The following is an 18,521-nucleotide window of genomic DNA, read 5'->3' as shown; positions in this document are numbered from 1 at the left end:
ATGTTTATACTATCGAAACACTAGTATATAAATGTTTCGCCATCCCTTTCTTTCTTCATGAAAAAAACTGAGATAGCAATATGAATGTTACGGCCGGCAGACGAATAATTTTATTTTTGTGCCAAAGTCTTTGACACAGAGATATAGAGAAATCTCAATCTTCGTATAAATGGAAATTAATAATTGTGCGTGTACCACGCGTAAGTGCAACATGCCTATGCAATAAAAACTTTTGTCGTACCGAAAACCAAACGGCAATGCAAAAATGTTATGACATCGCATTTTAGAGAAGAAATGCATTATAGATGCTTTGGAAGAAAAAGTTTGTACCAAATAAACTCCCAAATTTTGTTTTGGATAGTTATACGATTTGAAATATTATTAATTATACGTGCAATAATCCAGTCTAAAAAATGTTTTGTTTCTAAATACACGTTAAAACAAATTAAAAAAAACATGTGCATGTGTGCGTACTCTTGTCTGTGTGCAACGATTACATCAAACTTACACATTGTATTTTTTTACGGCCATGAGATCATCTCTATTCAACCTAAAAGATAAGCAAGTGTTGGCCGCATTTTGGCACTAAGTCTACACACCTACAAATATTAATTTGAAACAAAAAATCATTTAAAACTACTCGTTAACCATGTTTTGGATTCAAATAGCGTTGTTTATCTATCTTTATCTTTAAAAAGTAATGTGGTGGTAAAAGTTTTATAAGTAGAATAGTATTTGCTGGTTTTAGAACGCGATGAACAATAGTGTGCATGGCGTAGCGGCCGGCTCGTTCGCACGCGTTCTCAGCTCGTACGGAGGTGGCGGCCGTACGATCCCTTTCACCGTTCTGCTAGCCTGGTACTCGCGCGGCCTTACGCGGGCCTTGATTGTTCATAATGATGACGATACTTCGGATGGTACATTAAAAATATCATACCGCTGGGGTGGTAGAGAGAGAAATGCTACATGAAAAATAGGTGCATTGAGAATTAAATGCGATAAAATTGAATTAATCCTAGTTATTAATAAGTCCTAAACTGTATCGAAATAAGTTTTTCATTGTGAGAAACGTTTTGATCTTATAGGCACAATTAATTTTAGCTCCCAGCATTATAGAACCTTACAAGTCAGTTACAGCTTATAATGGAGAGTATGTTTTATATTACAATTTATAACTTTAGTGGAAATAAATCATCATATACAGTGTTGCTAGGAATTGGTTGCGGCCCGGACAAAGCCGGTTAGTTAGCTCGTCGTACAGTACGGTACGGTATGGCAGCTGATAAGTGTCGTGTAAACACGATAACACCGCCTCGTAGTCACTCGCAAGCTTGCAATGCTTTTTATACACGCAACGGTATATTATACCCTAAGAACATTACTGGTCATCTCTCCCGGTTTCAGGCAAAGTAAAATGTTTAGCCTTCTAGCTTCTTGCAACTTTATGAGCGCCTGGTATGTCCTGGAAGCATTACTATTTGTGGTGATTCTGGAAGGTTAGTTTCCTGTGGTCTTGGTAGGTTTTTACTGTGGGTTTCTGAGACCAAAATATCCGTTTATAACATATTGTTAATCTCTGTTTTGTCTGATGTCAGGGCTGACGATATGTTTTATAAAGAGATTTTGGTGTTAGTGTTAGTCTTTTGAAAATTAGGCTTTGACATGCAAATTCGTGATATTGTAGATAAGACTATTTTACGTAAGGAAGAGAAATGCATTTTAAATTAGAACTTTACATTGAGAGATATCACAGTAGTTAACTTATTGTAAAACAACGTCAAACATTTGCGACACATTGTCGAAACTGAACGCGATGTATTATCATTGCTTTTGTAACCTATCTATAAATAGTCCATTCTTATTAATAGACTTTGACAATTGACCTGCGTTTTAAGCACAGAATGTCGCAACTGTTTACACTAGCAAAATTGTGAGTAAATTCAAGATAGCGGCTATATTTTTATCGTTTACAAGCTATTTCTTCATTGTAAACTAGCCCTTGCTAGGTTCTAATAACCGAGTATTTCCCGTTCGGCCATTAAGTCGATTGAACCCGAAGAATCAATCGGCACAATGGGAATTTATTTTAATCTATGGACTCAATCGGTCTAACTTTAAACACCTCATCAACTTGCTCTTATGTATTACTCTTCCATATAAACCTATTGCCAGTCATATTTGAATTGCCTCCTTTCTAGGTATAATGACATACTACGTATTATTACTACAACTTGTTTCATTGTGTTGATTTAAAATTGTACGCGTTTTATCATTTTCGATGTCACTACACGTGGAGCAATTCTCAACACGTAATGAGGTAGATTAGCAAACTTTGTGTTCTTTGACTGAAGCTTAGAATTGTTTGTTGATTACCTGTTTACGTTATAATTAAATATAATAGAATCGATCGTATCCACACAGCTAATCATCTTGAAATTTTCCCCACGGAGGGTCGGCAAAGTTTATACTAAAACCAACAAGGCTATGTGACCCAGTGACTAAATTATGACAGTTCACTAGCGCCCCACTTTTAATGTCAAAATAATGTCACAGGATCCTTTTCGTACTGTAGTTGACTTACCTGGTTTTTTATGGCATTTTCTATGCCCATTATGGGTTTGAATATTCTGATAGAACTCCCCGCGACTCCAGCGTCTCTGTCAAAGGCTCAGATACTCTTGTTTTGATCCATCACTATTAGTTGTCATATCTGAATTTACTTCCTTCTTGCGCATGTCCTCTTTTACACAATCCATACTTTCTTCGGTCTTCATCTACCTTTGTAACCATCTACTTACAATTGTAACTACTCTCCGCTTCATTCGTAACTTTATCCCTTCTCGTATCCATACAGTAAAAAAGCGGTTACATTTAGTTTTTATTTTTGTTTATGTAGGCTCTTTTTTGTGTTTTCTGTTATTTCTAAAATATTGTTACTATGGCTACGAAAAATCGAATAAGATTTTACGTTTATATTATCTGTAAAACAACATTAAAATCGTAACAAAAAACACACAGATGAATTGAGAACCACCTTCTCTTTGAAGTCCGTTAAAAATACTGTAGACTAGTGATTCTGAAAGAGAGAAAGAGTAAACTAAAATGGCACTTTGAAGGAGTGGGATAGATATAATTTTGAGTGTTGCGCTTGTTATAATTGCTCGTTCATTTCAATAACATAAAGACTTATTTATATTTAAATGATTGCATATTATACACGCATGAGACTGTTGACCTTTGCTACTTTTACATTCTTAGACACAATTGAATACTTCCCCAAAAGCGTACATAAAATCTAAAGTATTTGTAACTAAGCCCCCACACGGACAGGCGCTTTTTTAACGCGTGCAAAAAGCGTAGAACAAATTGGTTTCCATGGATCTGTTCATACAGCAGCGCTTTTGAAACGCGACTCTTTTATCGTGAAGTTCATTTTGAGCACTGGGAGAAGGAAACGAGAGTAATTTTAAAGCGTTCATCGCTCGAAAGCCTCCAACGCATAGGAGACCAAGGTGTCATTCTTTTCGTATTCTTCCTAAATTATCATTTTGTATACAGTCTGCCGTATTTTTTTAAGACAAGTCTAGTCGTGACAGTATAGGAAACAACTTTAAAACTTGATATTATGACATTGAAATATTATTGCACAAGTATGCTGACATGTGTATGTGTGCGTTAATAAATAAATACATGACTTTGGTCGGGTATCGGTGACTGAGGGAGCTATCTCCTACGTCCGGTGGGTGGGAACCCCCTGTTGCCGTTTCGACTCCCGGGCCGCTTATATTTCATATTGATTGCTCGAATCGGTTATAATCACTATTACAATTGCGTTGATATCAAGTCGCTAACGATAAGGATAGGCGATACAAAATATATTGAAATGCTTATACGGCAATCAGTGACCTCAAACATCTCTTGCTTTACAAGTTTTTCCCCTTACTTTAACCATTTTTGGATGGAAAAGGTTTAATAATGTTTGGTTTTAATATCATAAACGTTTACAGCTGTGTTTAATAGCTATTGCTGTTTAAAGTTGCTACCTTAAAATTTTGTGAAACTAACGCGTTTAAAACACAGGCTAACTGATTTTAGTTATATGGCCGTTTCAGAAATAGAATCTAGACATGACGCTAGGTCGCAGCCGCATCGCAACCTGCTAAACCGGCAGGTGTGGTTACCCGGGGCACATGAGGCGGGGGAGGTGTCCGGCGGCCGCGCTGCACGCTGCACCGCGCCAAGGTCAGCCGCCGCACGCATGCGTCGCTCCTTCCCCCCTCGACCCCGCTCGTCGCCCCTCACCCGCCACCCTCTGTCGCCGGCGGCGGCGGCACCCACGATACTTATGTGTTCCTGTTAGCCGCTCACCAAATACGCTCGCCCCCCTCTCCCAGTTTGTTGCGATGGGAATGGTCAGAAAGTAAAAATTGTCATTGTATCAAATTAGACTCTTATGGTAGGTAGTAACGCTGTTATGATTACTGAAAATGCCACTTTCGGGATAAACATAAAATACAATAACTGAGCTAGTTCCATGGATCAAATTCCTAACAACAACATTGGTTTTATGTAGGTGCTACTCCTTCATCAAAATGTGTAGATCTAAACAAAACATTTAGTTTACTTGTAGGCACTCTGATTTGAGAAAACGTTTGTACATTACATTGATCGTGTGATCAAGCTGTGTTTAGTTTGTTTTTCCTTTATGCTTTGCGGCTTTTAATTGCTTGATATTCGAAGGCCTTTGGTCAATGTATCTTGCACGGTGCAAACATTATGAATTGTAGTTGGGTGACGATAACACGTGCCCGCCGAGCTGCCGGGCTGCGTGGGCGTTGGGCGAGCACTCTGTCACACGCACACACATGCAACAGAGAAATCAAACTATTGACTATTACTTCGTGTTTCGTGATGTGTTGGATTAAATTTCACTTCAGCCACTCAATAATCTGGTATAAGCCAAGTGACAAGTTAATTTCATTATTATCAAGTCTTTTTTTAATGTAACCGTTGCAATGGCCTAGTTTTTATATCGCACGGGAATGTCATATGCATGTGGCGAATTGTAAGAAAGATCTTGTTAGTTTTTTTACAATTAAAAACTATTGTGTATCGAAAACATAGTAGAGGTCACGCGCACCTTCCTACACTTTATTAGAAAGCTAAACGGCGTCGCGAATAACACAAGGAGCGGTGCGTCGCGGTCGCCTCCTACGTCCGCACCGTTCGATTCGGTTGCAATGTTCCATTCACCTTATTCGCCGGCGTCGAGGTTCACTGACTCCGCCAGGCGACCGACTAAACTCCTCGGACACGTCACCGTGCTCGTGCCGGTGTTTCATCAGCCGCCGCCGCTGTTAGCATTCTGCCGGCGTGCGGCGTACGGTGGCACGCCGCTACGACCTCGTTTCGCGAGCGGCCGCTCCATGCAGCGTTATGTAAAGCGCTGAGGCGCACGGTGCAGCGGCGAGCGTTGCGCTCGGCCGCGTGTAGCGACCCCCGCTCACCGCACCGCGCTGCACGCCGGCACCTCCGCGCCGCCACTCCGCCGCCCCGATACCCCGACACCCGCGCGCTTCGCCTTGCGATTTCGTCCGCCCGTCGCGTCGGTTTCACTGGCGCGGGCAGCGGCGTAGGGGGGTTCCGGAGGTCGCGCGCCTCCCGCTTCCTCCGCCCTCCGAGACGGAGAGCGCTCGGTTCAGTCGTCGAGCGGAGTGCGTCGGCGCTGGTCGAGCTCTTGTCGCCTTAGTCGCATCGCTCGGTACGTGAGACGCGCGGCGCACTCGGCCGTGCGCCCGTTCGGGAGTCGTTCGTGTGCCGCGGTTGTCGGGTGCGTTTGTGACGGCAGCGGCGGTGCGGTGTAGTGCCGGTGCCGGCCACGGTCCGAAATAGCGTGCGTTATCATCGCGACCTCGGGCGGCGAGACGAGATACCGCGAGGTCGGCGGCACCTGCGCCTCGCCGCGCCGCGCCCCACGTGCGCGCCGCGCTGCAGCCGACAATTAGCAACTGTCTGCGGCCCTCCCCACTCCCCTCACCCCCGACGACACCCCGCGCGCCCTGCCACCGTCTGGACTTTTGCACATTCGGACGCGAATCGAATTTTTACTTATCCAGCGGTGCACATTCCCCAGCCCTAAAGTTACCAGTACTCTTAAGTTATTCTCGATTTCGAAGCGATAGTATATCGCAATAGATAACCTCATCCTGAATGCTAGTATAAAGACATGTAATTATCAGTAAAGAAAAGTCGTAGCGATTGGCGACACATTGCAAATAAAACGATTTCGCAATTAGCAGACCGCCTCATTACTGCGTGTTGCGTAATTCTTATAACAAAGATCAAGAGTTTGTTTATAGTTTTTTTTTTTAACATAAATGTTTCTTTCGTCTCACTTTTCCTGTCTATGTTTCTTTTTATATTCTTAAATAAACGATAATATATATTTTCTTCGATTTAGAAGATATTATATTGCATCTACGGGTTTCAAATACTAAATTTTTTTACTAAAATGTTATTTAGCTTCTACATATCTAAAGTACCAGAAATTAACTAATTCTATTATGTTCATTTCAAGGTCTTAATAATTTTATCGTAAATAATTACTTCTTTGTCTATAGAGACCAGTTTAAACCAGTTCATTCTTCTTTTGATTCCTCAATTTCTTTCACGTTACTATTATATATCTGAAAGGATGTGCAGATAAATTAATATGAATTTTGTGAACCCCACGAAGAATTGCTGTATGATTTAGTCCAATTGTATTACGGATATAGGCATAACTCTTTGTTATAGGGTTAGGTCCGGTTTTTTTGCTCTTACGTAATATTGGGAACGTAAATCCGAACCCTTGTATTCCTTTTTTGTTTAACAAATTTAACATAATATCATTTCCTATTAAAATATGAAAATAGTAATTTATTTAAATGTATTAAATATTTAGTACCAATAAAATTAAGGAATGGATCTTTCTATAAACGTCAAATTTTCATTATAAAGTTTAGATCCTTTCAAAATCATTAAAATCTTATTAATATTATAAATGCGGATCTCGCAAAAATGTGCATAGATGTAGAAAACATTCTCGAAGAACACGTAATTATTTTTTTCTAATTCCGCGCGGACGGAGTCTCGGGCTAAAGTTATATTTCAATAAGTATATCATTATTACCTGATGTGCATTATTTTGCAGTTTATTTATTCATTCATCTTTTTAAATTTTAGGAAAACCTATATTTGATACTTTCCCTACAGCTATTTCTTAACTAAGTCTAGAATAATCTAAATTAAGTCTCTAAAAGGATCGTATCTTAGTAGCATTAATGAAACTACACATATAGCTTCCTGTAATTCTTATTAGAGGTCTTTCGAATTTTTGCCCTTTATGCCTTTGTCAGAGACAAATTTGTCAATCAAACTGGACAAGTTCAACTGCCTAAAACATTATGTTTTACAACATATTGCTGCACTTAAGGCTGCTACGCTTAACCCTAAAGGCCCATTTACACGATGCAAGTTTCTTGCCTGTTGAATTTAAATTGAAGGTATTGTCTTGTGTTCTCTAAAAAACACGTAACATTCTTGATCTGTATAATTGGATTAAACAGTTGCTCACAATTCTTAAAGCTCAATTATTGCTTTGGTACGTGCTAGAAAATATTATCATCTAAATGGACCATACTTTTAGTAAAAAGTACTCGTTAATTCGTGACATTGTAATGATATATGTAGACTTGCGCAATATGGTTCGTGTTATTGTGCAATGCATTGTTAAGGTATTATTAACATGTGCCGTCCTACTTATGTATATGCAGAAACGAAGTTGTCTTGTCTTAGAACTGTTGTCAGTGCAAAATTATTACTGACAACGCACTCCAGTTACCAAGAACACATAAATCAGAGATTCCCAAACTATTTCTTCTCGTAGATTCTTTTCAAAATTGTACTGGTTTCGGTGAACATTGATACTAATTTTCTTCTTCAATACGTGAACTTTCAACTTTATTTCATAGACCTGTGGTTTCTGCATCCCTGGTAATTCTGAAGCAATTTTGGAATCACCTTCAAATTAATTTATGGCCAGCCTTTTGCTTCAAACGGTTAGCATATTATTTCTTTGTCGTAATGTCATTCAAATTTATAATCCGAAAGATAGACTTCGATCGACGAAGATTTTATAGAAATTTCATTATAGTTTAAAAGATTAATGAATAATTATTTGCGATCGAGTACTTTACGTACATTGAACTTTGTATAAGAACCGCTTAATAAACACATGAACCAGATTCAAGACTCAATTCCATAGTAAGCAATTATTTCACAAAGCAAAATTCAAGATGGCGTAATGTTTTGCAAAAGGATTATCGATTTTAAAATATGTTATACTTAAAATTAAAATTGAAATTAAATTTGCAATCAGATTTTTTTATATAGCTACGCAAACTATTAGGGCCACTTTATCACTACATTGTGAATCCTATTTACACTTTTTTCTTTATTCTTTTTCATGCTCAACCTGCCAGTGTTTTTTTTAATTCAGCATTCATTTTCTAATACTATCAAGCTTCTAATAAAAAAAAAAAGTTTATTGCGTTTTACTGATATTTATAGGATTCTGTATGCTTGGCCAAAATTTGATTAAAACATAGTGTAGTTCATTGTGCGCGAATCCATACTATCGACTTCATTTGAACTTTGACTAGAAAGAAAATATTTGAGGTGACAATCCTATCGATTTTATAATATCTTGGATTACGAAGGCTACATGTACACGTACATAATGGTCACGGTGTCTATTACGTGAATTACATAATACGAGATATAAAAATATATAGCGCGGTACACGTGCGCCCCTCCCCCCGTGCCCCTCGCCCCTACTCCTCGTCACCCGCACTCCTCGTCTTGTCGTTTACGTAACGCGTTTACGTTTCACCGAACGCGCCTCCATGTCTCCGCTCGTTATGATTTTTCCCTAACGATATCCTTCTCCATGTCTTCCTGGTACAGGCCTTTGAATTTTTTTTCTGTAAAGAAAAATCCTTTCTTAAAAATTCCTCATTAATTCTTTCTGTTTAAAATCCTGCTATAACTTGAGACACTGTCTCTTTCTAGCTAATCAGATAATCTGTATCATCTGCGTCTGGCAAATCCTATAAGGACTTTTTGCTATTTACAAATAATGTTACTCCCCAAGCAAAACAGAATTTAGGCAGTTGAATATCACTCTTTAGATAAAGATTTCTGGTTTTTAGGCCTATACACTGTTCGTATCGAATAAGCGTTACATTATTTTGTCAAATGTTAAAATTACGTTTAAAAAATTGCTTTCGATTTAGATTTTGTGCCTTTGAAAGTGTTCTGTTGGCAAAATTTCTAACTGCAGTGGACGTTGCTTTGCGCGCTCGCTGCTCTCTAGAATGTTCCCAAGCGAGCAATGTTTCATATTGTACGATGTAGTGGTACGCCATTGTTTAGTGCAGTGGACCCAGCACGTGTACAATCTATTCAAACAAGCAAGTCCGATAACGTTCCGTCCGAACTCGCCGACCTACACCTGTTTAATATTCGATTTTTTTTTCTCGTATTTTAAATGCCTCTATGAAGTTGATCTTGGCTCTCATTCAGCCCTGGTGCGTCACAATGACGGCTAAAGTTAGTCAGCGTCGCACAATATACGTACACTATAAAAACTAGTTGTAAAATCTATTTTATCATCGAAATCAAGAATCGAGTATGTTTAATCATCAGTACCAAGGCATCATGATGCTTTAGGAGGTACCTATAACGGGCAGTCAGTAACTGAGGGCGCGTGGGAGGGTTGGGGGGAAGATGCACGTGTCAGTGGTGGCAGAGTCGTGCATGCCATGCGTTCCCCTCCCCCGCACTTGTTGCTCATCGCCGCCGCACCGAAGCGCCGCTACCGGTGTCGCTGGCCTTCACACCACATCATCACTTCTGTCCTTCTCGCACTGCTCTCTCTTTTGCGAACGTTGTCGCATTTTAACTGCAAAAACTGATTCATTGATGTCAATTAGTTTTTTATCATACGTAAATAATTACAAACAAACAAATAAGCGCGACAAAATGATATGTATGTATTGTATAAACTTGCCCGTTTTCGTGTAAACAAACAGAATATCTCACTAGAACGAGGCAAAACAAGGTTAGAACATATAATGTTGTTCTTTATAATATTACGCTAGTATCTATTTAAGGAGTACTTATTATATATCTTTAAGATTAGTATCTTTTATTTATACAAAAATATAATAAAGTTTACAATTTCAATTACGTATTTAGTTACAGAAACAATATACGTCAATGAATCCGAGCACAATGCGCCCGTTTCGTCTCCCTGTTTTCTTTCCTTTCGATTTCCCAACAATTCTTAAGTCGTCAAATTTTTTAATCGCAAACGCACCCGCTTATTGTGTAAAATTTGTAATTCCAGATACGGAATGAATTATTGTGAATAAGATTTAAATATAAACATTTTATAAGTGAACCGTTTCAAGAACTGTTATGTAACAATGACTAGGACGTGTTTAAATGTAAGGTGGAATTATGAGGAAAGTTGTTAGTGAAGTTATAGTCTTAACATAGAATGGGTATACTCATGGAAACCACCAAAGTGAATTTGGTCACTGCCAGATATCGAGGAAGTGGTGCAGAGTCGGAATATTTCGCGATGGGAACTCCCCGGGAGGCTTTCTACGCGGACACATTGCACACGATCGCCATTAATACCAGGGAGACAGAATTCGGTAGTATCGTTGAGCCGATACCGATAACGCTCAAGACTTACAAGCCGTACCAATCCCAGTGTTATGGGTACCCGCAGCAGGTTGCTACACCCGCGGCTCCTGTGGTCCGGGTACCTGAGACCGATAGACCATCTCCAGCGAAAAGCGATCCAAGTCCTGTTAAGGAAGCTAAGGATGATATAATCGCTAGGCCTCCTCCTAAAAAGAAATGGATCAAAGAGTACCTAGGTGAGTTTTAGTTCTATGTTACCTGTTGTTCTATAAGATTTTCTTTAAATTTTTTACCTTAGATGAGAACAAATGAAAAGTATTTGTTTCTGCTTAACGCTTGACCTCTTTGTTATTGCTCATGTTGTTTACTTGATAAAAAACCTTGATGTAATGAATCAATAGTCTACCAGACAGACTTCGATAACCCACGTAGGAAGTTACCGTAGCAACATGAGAAGAGTTTATTAGGCGTGTACAACACAGTCACACGTTAATTAAGTGGAACAGAATCTATTATAGACTAAACTCTGCGTACGATTTTTATGTATGGGTGTGTTAGGAGCGTTTCGATTCGCTTTAGGATCGCTTTCTCGACTATGTGCTACATGATTTAGCTACTTCTACCTTTAATATATTATTTTTCCTGTTATCGAAATAATTTGCATTATTTGGCTCTCAGTGCGTGGGCATGAGGGGTCTTATTTGTATAGTAATTTTCTTCAATTTGTCTCATTGATTCTATTTGTGCTATACAAGTTTAAATTATAGGATTTGATTTACGTGGATCATATATTCCTTTAGCATTATGTCCTAGTACTTGACGTGAAGTGCATACCAAAACGTCTGTCATCTCACGACATACTTGTCATTTATAAGTATATTGCATTTTGGTTCCGTCTTATAACTGACAACGCTCGCCTCAAGGTGTACCTCTCTTGAAGGTCGATGTCTGCACGCCTTGTAGACAAGACACGCCCTGTTCGATTGCTGCACGATAAAAAAATAATAAGACATCGAGTGATAAGTAACATCCTGTATCTTATGCAACCCTGACCTGTGTAACAAACATAATATGCGACTTATCACGGCGATAGGATCACATTTTGTTGTGTTTGACATGACAAGCTTAGTATAATGCCAAGCTAGTACTTTAACTAGTAAAATATAGACTTTTATACTTTTCAATAATGTAATTTTGATTGTTAAAGAATTGTTAAAACTCGATTCAATACTTTGAGAATTTTCCAAACAGGTACGAATGTCTTTTTTTTTAAGTCGGAAAACCATTTCGCGTTGGTTAATAGATTTTACATTTGCAATTCGGGAGTATACAACTTTTGCCTTGACCGGGATTGACAAAACAGAGGGCTGTAATCTTATAAAACTAGTCGACTTACTACGTCTAGTAGTGTGTTTACAGTGAAGAATAACATCAGTCACCTTTATTGGATTAAAAGACTACGCCGTACTATTGTTGGGTTCGATTACGTTTTACAAATAATGCGTAAATGATTGTATATAATGCTTACAGTTTCGGTATAATTAATTTTAATTGTAAATATATAGACTTTGGAACGAAAATTATTAAGAAATAAAAAAAAATACATATTTAAAAATAATTTTTGGTCCGACCATTTTATTTTAATTTGACGTTTGTTCTAACCGATATTTTCAAGTTTACCTCATTTCTAAAACTACTATGACTACAGTTCAGAAAAAGTGACAATGTAAACACACCCTTATATTGGAATACACAACGGAAATGGAATATACGTGACCTCGACGAATGAAGTTAGTTGTGAAATGTCTTATCGGAAGAGCAGAAACAAGATTTCCTATGACTACATTCACTATAAATTACCTAGATTTAAATGAGAATTATAGACAACTTATTGAAGAAAACAAAAGAATTAATCTTAAATATTTTAATAACTAGGTGAAAGATGGGAATTAAAAACGTTTTTTTTTTACTTCTTGTTAGTTTATAAAGTCCTGGTATTGTGGTCAGCTAGACTACATCTAGCTTCACTTTCCTTTTTATATAAATAAACTAACAAACATTACTTAAAATTGTAATGTTTTTCAGCCTTCAAACATCGATACATTCAAAGACGAAAATAAAAATAATAGTTTTAAATAAAAAAATCAATAAACCCGACTGACTGTAGAGCTTTATAACACTTCGTGGAAAATACCAATCTAATGACTACCCCCTCCATTCAGACGCTTAGGCTACAGATGTTATAAGGGTACGAAATATATAAAATCATACGTACATATACGTGGAAAACATTGATTTAAACAAAAATAGAATGCATACGACAAAGTTATTGTTATACGTCTTACCTTCAATTCTAGCTCGTTTGTTTTTAAAAATTATACCTTCAAGGTCTTTATTGTTTGGTACTTTGGTTGCGATAAGTTCGTGACAAGGCACCGTTACAGCCAGTTGTTGCTAGATCACGGCCTGCGTGTCGAATGTTTGCTCGGATTGTTGATTGCGGCCCGTAATTTTTAAGCACTTACCGTAGTGACAAAAAAGCGTTGTATTTTATTATAACTAAATTGCAGAAGTTGATTAAAACTGTCTATAATACTCCATATAATATGGTATCCTTATTGATTACCTGCATATAATAACAAAAAGCATCGATCGAATAAGTTCAGCACTGCATGTTTATTGTTTATAGTAAGATCGCCTATATCTAATTTAAACGCTACGACCCAAAATTATGATAAAGATTAAAAATCTGTGACCATTGACAATTATAGTGCGACAAGCTTATCTGGGCGGTAAAAGAGTCGCTGCTATCTCGGTTAGATGTGTCAGAACATATTAAATCCTCCCATAGGTATATAAAATAACATAGAAGTCAAAAATATGACAAGACAGCTATAACATTAACAGGGTGGCACTAGTGAGTTGTTGTAATTTAGTTTCTTATTCCCACCGGGTCAAATAACTTTGTCGATGTATACAAATATAAATTAATTTGTCCATTGCTATGCGAAGGTGCGAGATAAATACATTTATAAACTTTCCCTCTATTGAACAGAAAAAAAATATTATAATATTATTGTATAAGAGGTCATTAACAGGAACCCAGTCGTCATATCGGCGGTGGTCTTACACGTGGTCGAACCGTTTATTATCTGTTAAGATAAAATACTATAATAAAGATTGGCATGTCTATGTGTGCTGTAGACGGTCGTCGCGATTACCCGTTGTCTATAGTGCGACAAACTTATCTGACCCGGTGGGCAAAAGTGAAACTAAATTATAGTAGTCAATTAGCGCACCATTATCAACCTCAAAAAGGTGTAACACTGACTATAGCTGACAATACAAGACGATACAGTCACTCGATGTAAATGTCGACACTAGCGCCGATTGCGTCCACATGGTAATTAGTGTATACTTTGAGTGTCGCAATTCAAGTGTATTGGCTGTCTATAGGAATCGCGACATGCGACACTGTATTTCAGTGTTTGACATTCCATCGTCAAAGTTTGTCGTCCTCGTACTGATATAATTCGCAGTTTACAAGCCTATGAAATAATTAATGTTTAAATTAATATTACAATCTATTACTTTTTATTGAACAAGAGAATAATTATTATTTATTTTTTTGAATAAAAAAAATCAAATTAATTAAAAAAATCGATTTAATTCAATTTTGTTTTAAACTAACTGTCACCTGCGACTTCAATCGCCTATGTGATATTCCAGACCTACCTGTTTTTCGAATTGCATCGAGATCTGTTAATTCGTTTTGGATACGTCGTAACAAACAACTATCCATCTGAACTTTCACATTTATAATATTAAGTATGAAGTCTTTACTATGAAATATATTTTTTTCACTTAAAAAAATACAAATTTATTTATAGCCAGCCCATTTTTACCGGGCCAGATAAATTTGTCGCACTATATGTGCTATTGACGCCCGTTGCCTACTTCGCAACGTTGTTGTCGTAGACATATCCCACTGGTAGTGACACTTTAGACACAGATAGTCACAAAAAATACCGCTTATATACTCGGACGTAAACAACAAACATAATGTTTTATTTTATTTATCGCATTTCTTGTTGTAGTCAATTAAATAAGTCAATTCTTAAAAAATATATTATATTGCACAAAACAAGATGACAACTCTTTGACAACTCAAATCATAATATTGACAGTCACATCTTATTTTTCTTTATATCGTTCATCCTTCTTTGTTTTTTTACCAACGAGGTTGTACTGTCACATTGAAGTCTGTTAGAAATGTACTTAGTTACTCATGGTACTTAGTCAGTTTTGACGTCAAAATACACTTTTGCTTCGATTCATCTGTCTTGAACCAGCACGTGAGCTGGCCTTCTGCATAGAGCATGCGCGATCCCCCACCCCTTTTCCTCTTTGGGTGGGGACTGAATGTGATAACTACTAGACAATTCAGACTGGGTGGGGTCATTTGACCGAGTACGAGCTGTCACGTTATCTCAGCACGTGGTATTGGCATAAAACTATATTGTTTTTAATTTACCCCATCAATTTCAGGTTTCTTTAAACACGTGACTTGAAATCAATAAAAAAATATTAAAAATGCTCCTATATCGTTACAACAGCCCAGCGTTTTTAGACAGTGAGATTTGTTTTTAAGAAGTACAATTTCTTGGCTGGTTGAATCAAAACGGAGAATAGATCGTCCAAAAACAAAAAAATACCTCTGCATCCGATATTGATCCTATCAGGGTATCAACAACAGATTATGGCCCTAAACCCCAATTATTAGCCAAGGAGAACCTTTTGAAGAGAAAAAATACATAAGAACTATTGAGATAACGATGCTGTGAAAGTTTCGTGAAGTAATTTTAGTAGTTTACGTCGTCCTTGCAATCGTGCCGAGGATTTAATATGTGAACGAAATTGTTACTAGGCAAGATAAACGAAGCGAATACGCTGGCCTTACGATTTATAAAAAAAAAAATTAAAACGATACGATGCTCAGACAGCACACCTTGAATGTGTGCTCAGTAGTCGTGTCTAGATCAACTCTGAACCGGGTCATCTCACATAGGCTTGAACCGTTGAGCTATGGTTCAACAACTAATTTGGCTCAACGCCATGTACTAAAACTTTGCGACCCGACCAGCCGCGAGCTAGCCTGCGAGTCGCAGGGAGACCGAACATAAATCTACGCAGGAACTGAGCTGATCTGCGAGCCGGTTCAATGATCTGCTTCACACATGCGAAGTGTGAGCTGATCTGCAGGTCATAAATTTTAGTTGAGTTACCCATGACTAGTGCTGAGAGCACTAGTCCGAGAGCCCTCTTTCGTCTCGCTCTTAAGCTTTGTTGCATCGAATGCGTTCGGGAGCGCTCGGACCGCGTGACTCGCTGTCACGTGTCGGCTCGAGCGCCCCACCACTTTACCCCTTCTCTGATCTCTCCCGGGTGCCCTTCACCACCCTCTGCTGCCCCCAGAGTCCCCCAGCTTATCATGTGCAGACCCCTGCTCTGCTGTAAGCGCTGCCTGTCAACTGAGTCTATCACAAAAACTGACTTCGCACGTTATTACTACAGTTATTTACCGTTTCATTTTTATTTGACTAGAATAATTTGTGTAAAAACTGGTAGGTATTAATTAAAAAATTACTTCGTAATATGTGCTTTCTGGTATGATATTTAAAAAATATAAATAAATATAGATTTGCACAGCGCATTTGCACGGTATGTTGTGTGTGGGTGGGGGACGAGGGCAGAGAAAACCCGTTCGGCGAATGTCCGTCAAAAACGCGCGCCGCCATGCGCAATAATACTAGGCGACCATAACATCTTGAGAGCTTACAGTTTTACTTTAGTTTAGAAACATTCAAATACAAATCACACGTATACAAACGCCGCTTCTGTTAATTTTCAACGTTTTTTGTTATTCTAGAAATTATTTCTTTGCAAGATTGATTAGACTAAATAAAAACAATAGCAAATAGACGCCTTTTGTAAAGTCTGCTCTATCTATTGAAATAGTTAAAGTTTTATAACAACCGTAGTGTTTAAAAAAAAAGAGTTCAAGGGCAACATTGTTACGACTTTCGATGGTCGATATTACAAATAATATGTAATCGAATTTAGAAAAATGTAAGCAGTTATAACTTTAAAGATATAAGTATCAAACATGAAGTGCGATGTGTTATACTTTTTGAAATCTCTTTAGTCGCGATAGTAGGATATTTAAATTGTATGTACTCTGTAATTTAAAACTAAATATAGAAATTGTTTAGACGAGCTTAATAGAAGAGTCCATATTTTGTTAGTTTCCCTAAATTGAGGGGAATTTGCGCAGGTCAGTAGTTTCTCGGCGGTGTAACCCATCCCCCACGAGCTTGTGACGCACGCGCTCTGGCCCCACCCCTGTTGCATAACTACCCCGCTACTTATGTTATCCTGGTAGCATTTGCGTCAGACAGCTTTAAGCTTCAAAGTTTATTTCAAAGGTTTATTTTTAGTTTAAATTTCATGAAAATAAATATTTTTTTAGTCATTTTCTTTTCTTATGATTTTCAAGTATAAAATATAGTATATAAATGGCGAATGGATGGACGGAGTGATGGATGGATGTTTGTTGGAAGGTATCTCCAGAACGGCTCCGGCGGAAGATCCGTTATCTTACTGATGTTTGGCATAAATGTAGAACATAGTCTGGAAGAATACATAGGCCACTTTTTTTTTTAAATTGTGCGCGGTCGGACTCGCGGGCGACAGCTAGTTCTATTATAAAGAGGAAAGATTTGCTTCTTTGTTTGTATACATTGAATAGGCTCCAAAACTACTGAACCGATTTGAAAAATTTTTTCACTGCTGGGAAGCTACACAGTCCCCGGGTGACAGGTGTTATTTTTATTACTAGTTTTTTTTACTACCGCGCGGACAAAGTCGCGGGCTACTGCTAGTTAGTATATAAATCACAGAAAATTTTTAATTTCTTTAAAGCTAATTATAAAGATATTATCGATGATTTGATGGAGGTTGACTGGATGTTGTTATTTTCTCAATGTAGCGATGTGAATGCGATGGTTTCTTTATTTTATAATGTTATACGTAAAATAATTGATATGCGGGTGCCAAAACGACGCAGGATTACCAAGTCGAAGTTTCCAGTATGGTTTAGCAATGCTTTGATCAATCGTTTGGCTGAAAAAGACAAACTAAGAATTAAGTTTCGTCGGTATAGAAATCCTCGCGATCTCATCGAATATAAAATCGTTCGTAGTTACTGCCATAAACTGTACGATGAATGTTATGCTCGTTACATAAAAACCATCGAAACTAATTTAGTAAAGAATTCTAAAGCTTTTTGGTCTTTCATTAAAAACAGAAGGAAAAATGAATCTAAATACCCTTCTGAAATGCGTGGAGCAAATAGTTCTGCCAGCACGAGTCCCGAAATAGCTAATCTTTTTGCAAGTCAATTCTCTTCAATTTATAAGTGTGCCAATAGTGCACCAGATATCTTAGACTATCCTGTAAGTTTAAATGAATCTAATAATTTATCTTTCATTCGCCTCACAGAATCAGATGTTATTAAAAAGATTAAACAACTAGATATTACAAAAGGAGCCGGTCCTGATGGCATTCCTTCGCTGTTCGTAAAACGGTGTGGTAAGGGCTTATCTTTGCCGTTGACTCTAATTTTTAATAAATCCCTTAGCGATGGAATTTTTCCAGATGAATGGAAAATTGCAAGAATCATTCCACTTCATAAGAAGGGAGATCAA

At 37.8% G+C, this 18,521-nt stretch overlaps 1 protein-coding gene across 3 annotated transcripts in view; it reads left to right on the top strand.

Moving 5' to 3' along the window:
- Positions 1 to 18,521, top strand: part of LOC106709926 (max-binding protein MNT) — a 33,771-nt gene that overhangs the window by 6,896 nt on the left and 8,354 nt on the right. The window contains exons 1-2 of one of the 3 annotated variants that reach the window (XM_014501847.2): positions 5,685 to 5,830; positions 10,451 to 10,991. The exons of 1 other annotated variant lie outside the window; for it this stretch is intronic. In XM_014501847.2, coding sequence (XP_014357333.2) covers positions 10,604 to 10,991 — 388 coding nt within the window. In that variant the 5' untranslated portion in view covers positions 5,685 to 5,830; positions 10,451 to 10,603. Of the gene's footprint in view, positions 1 to 5,684; positions 5,831 to 10,450; positions 10,992 to 18,521 lie in introns of those variants that run through there. One more of the 3 variants, XM_014501848.2, reaches the window with a different exon arrangement.

This window comes from Papilio machaon, chromosome 21 (genome assembly GCF_912999745.1).
Source record: "Papilio machaon chromosome 21, ilPapMach1.1, whole genome shotgun sequence".
NCBI lineage: Eukaryota > Metazoa > Arthropoda > Insecta > Lepidoptera > Papilionidae > Papilio > Papilio machaon.
The sequence above is the reverse complement of the archived record's forward strand: the minus strand, read 5'-3'. Positions and strand labels throughout refer to the sequence as shown.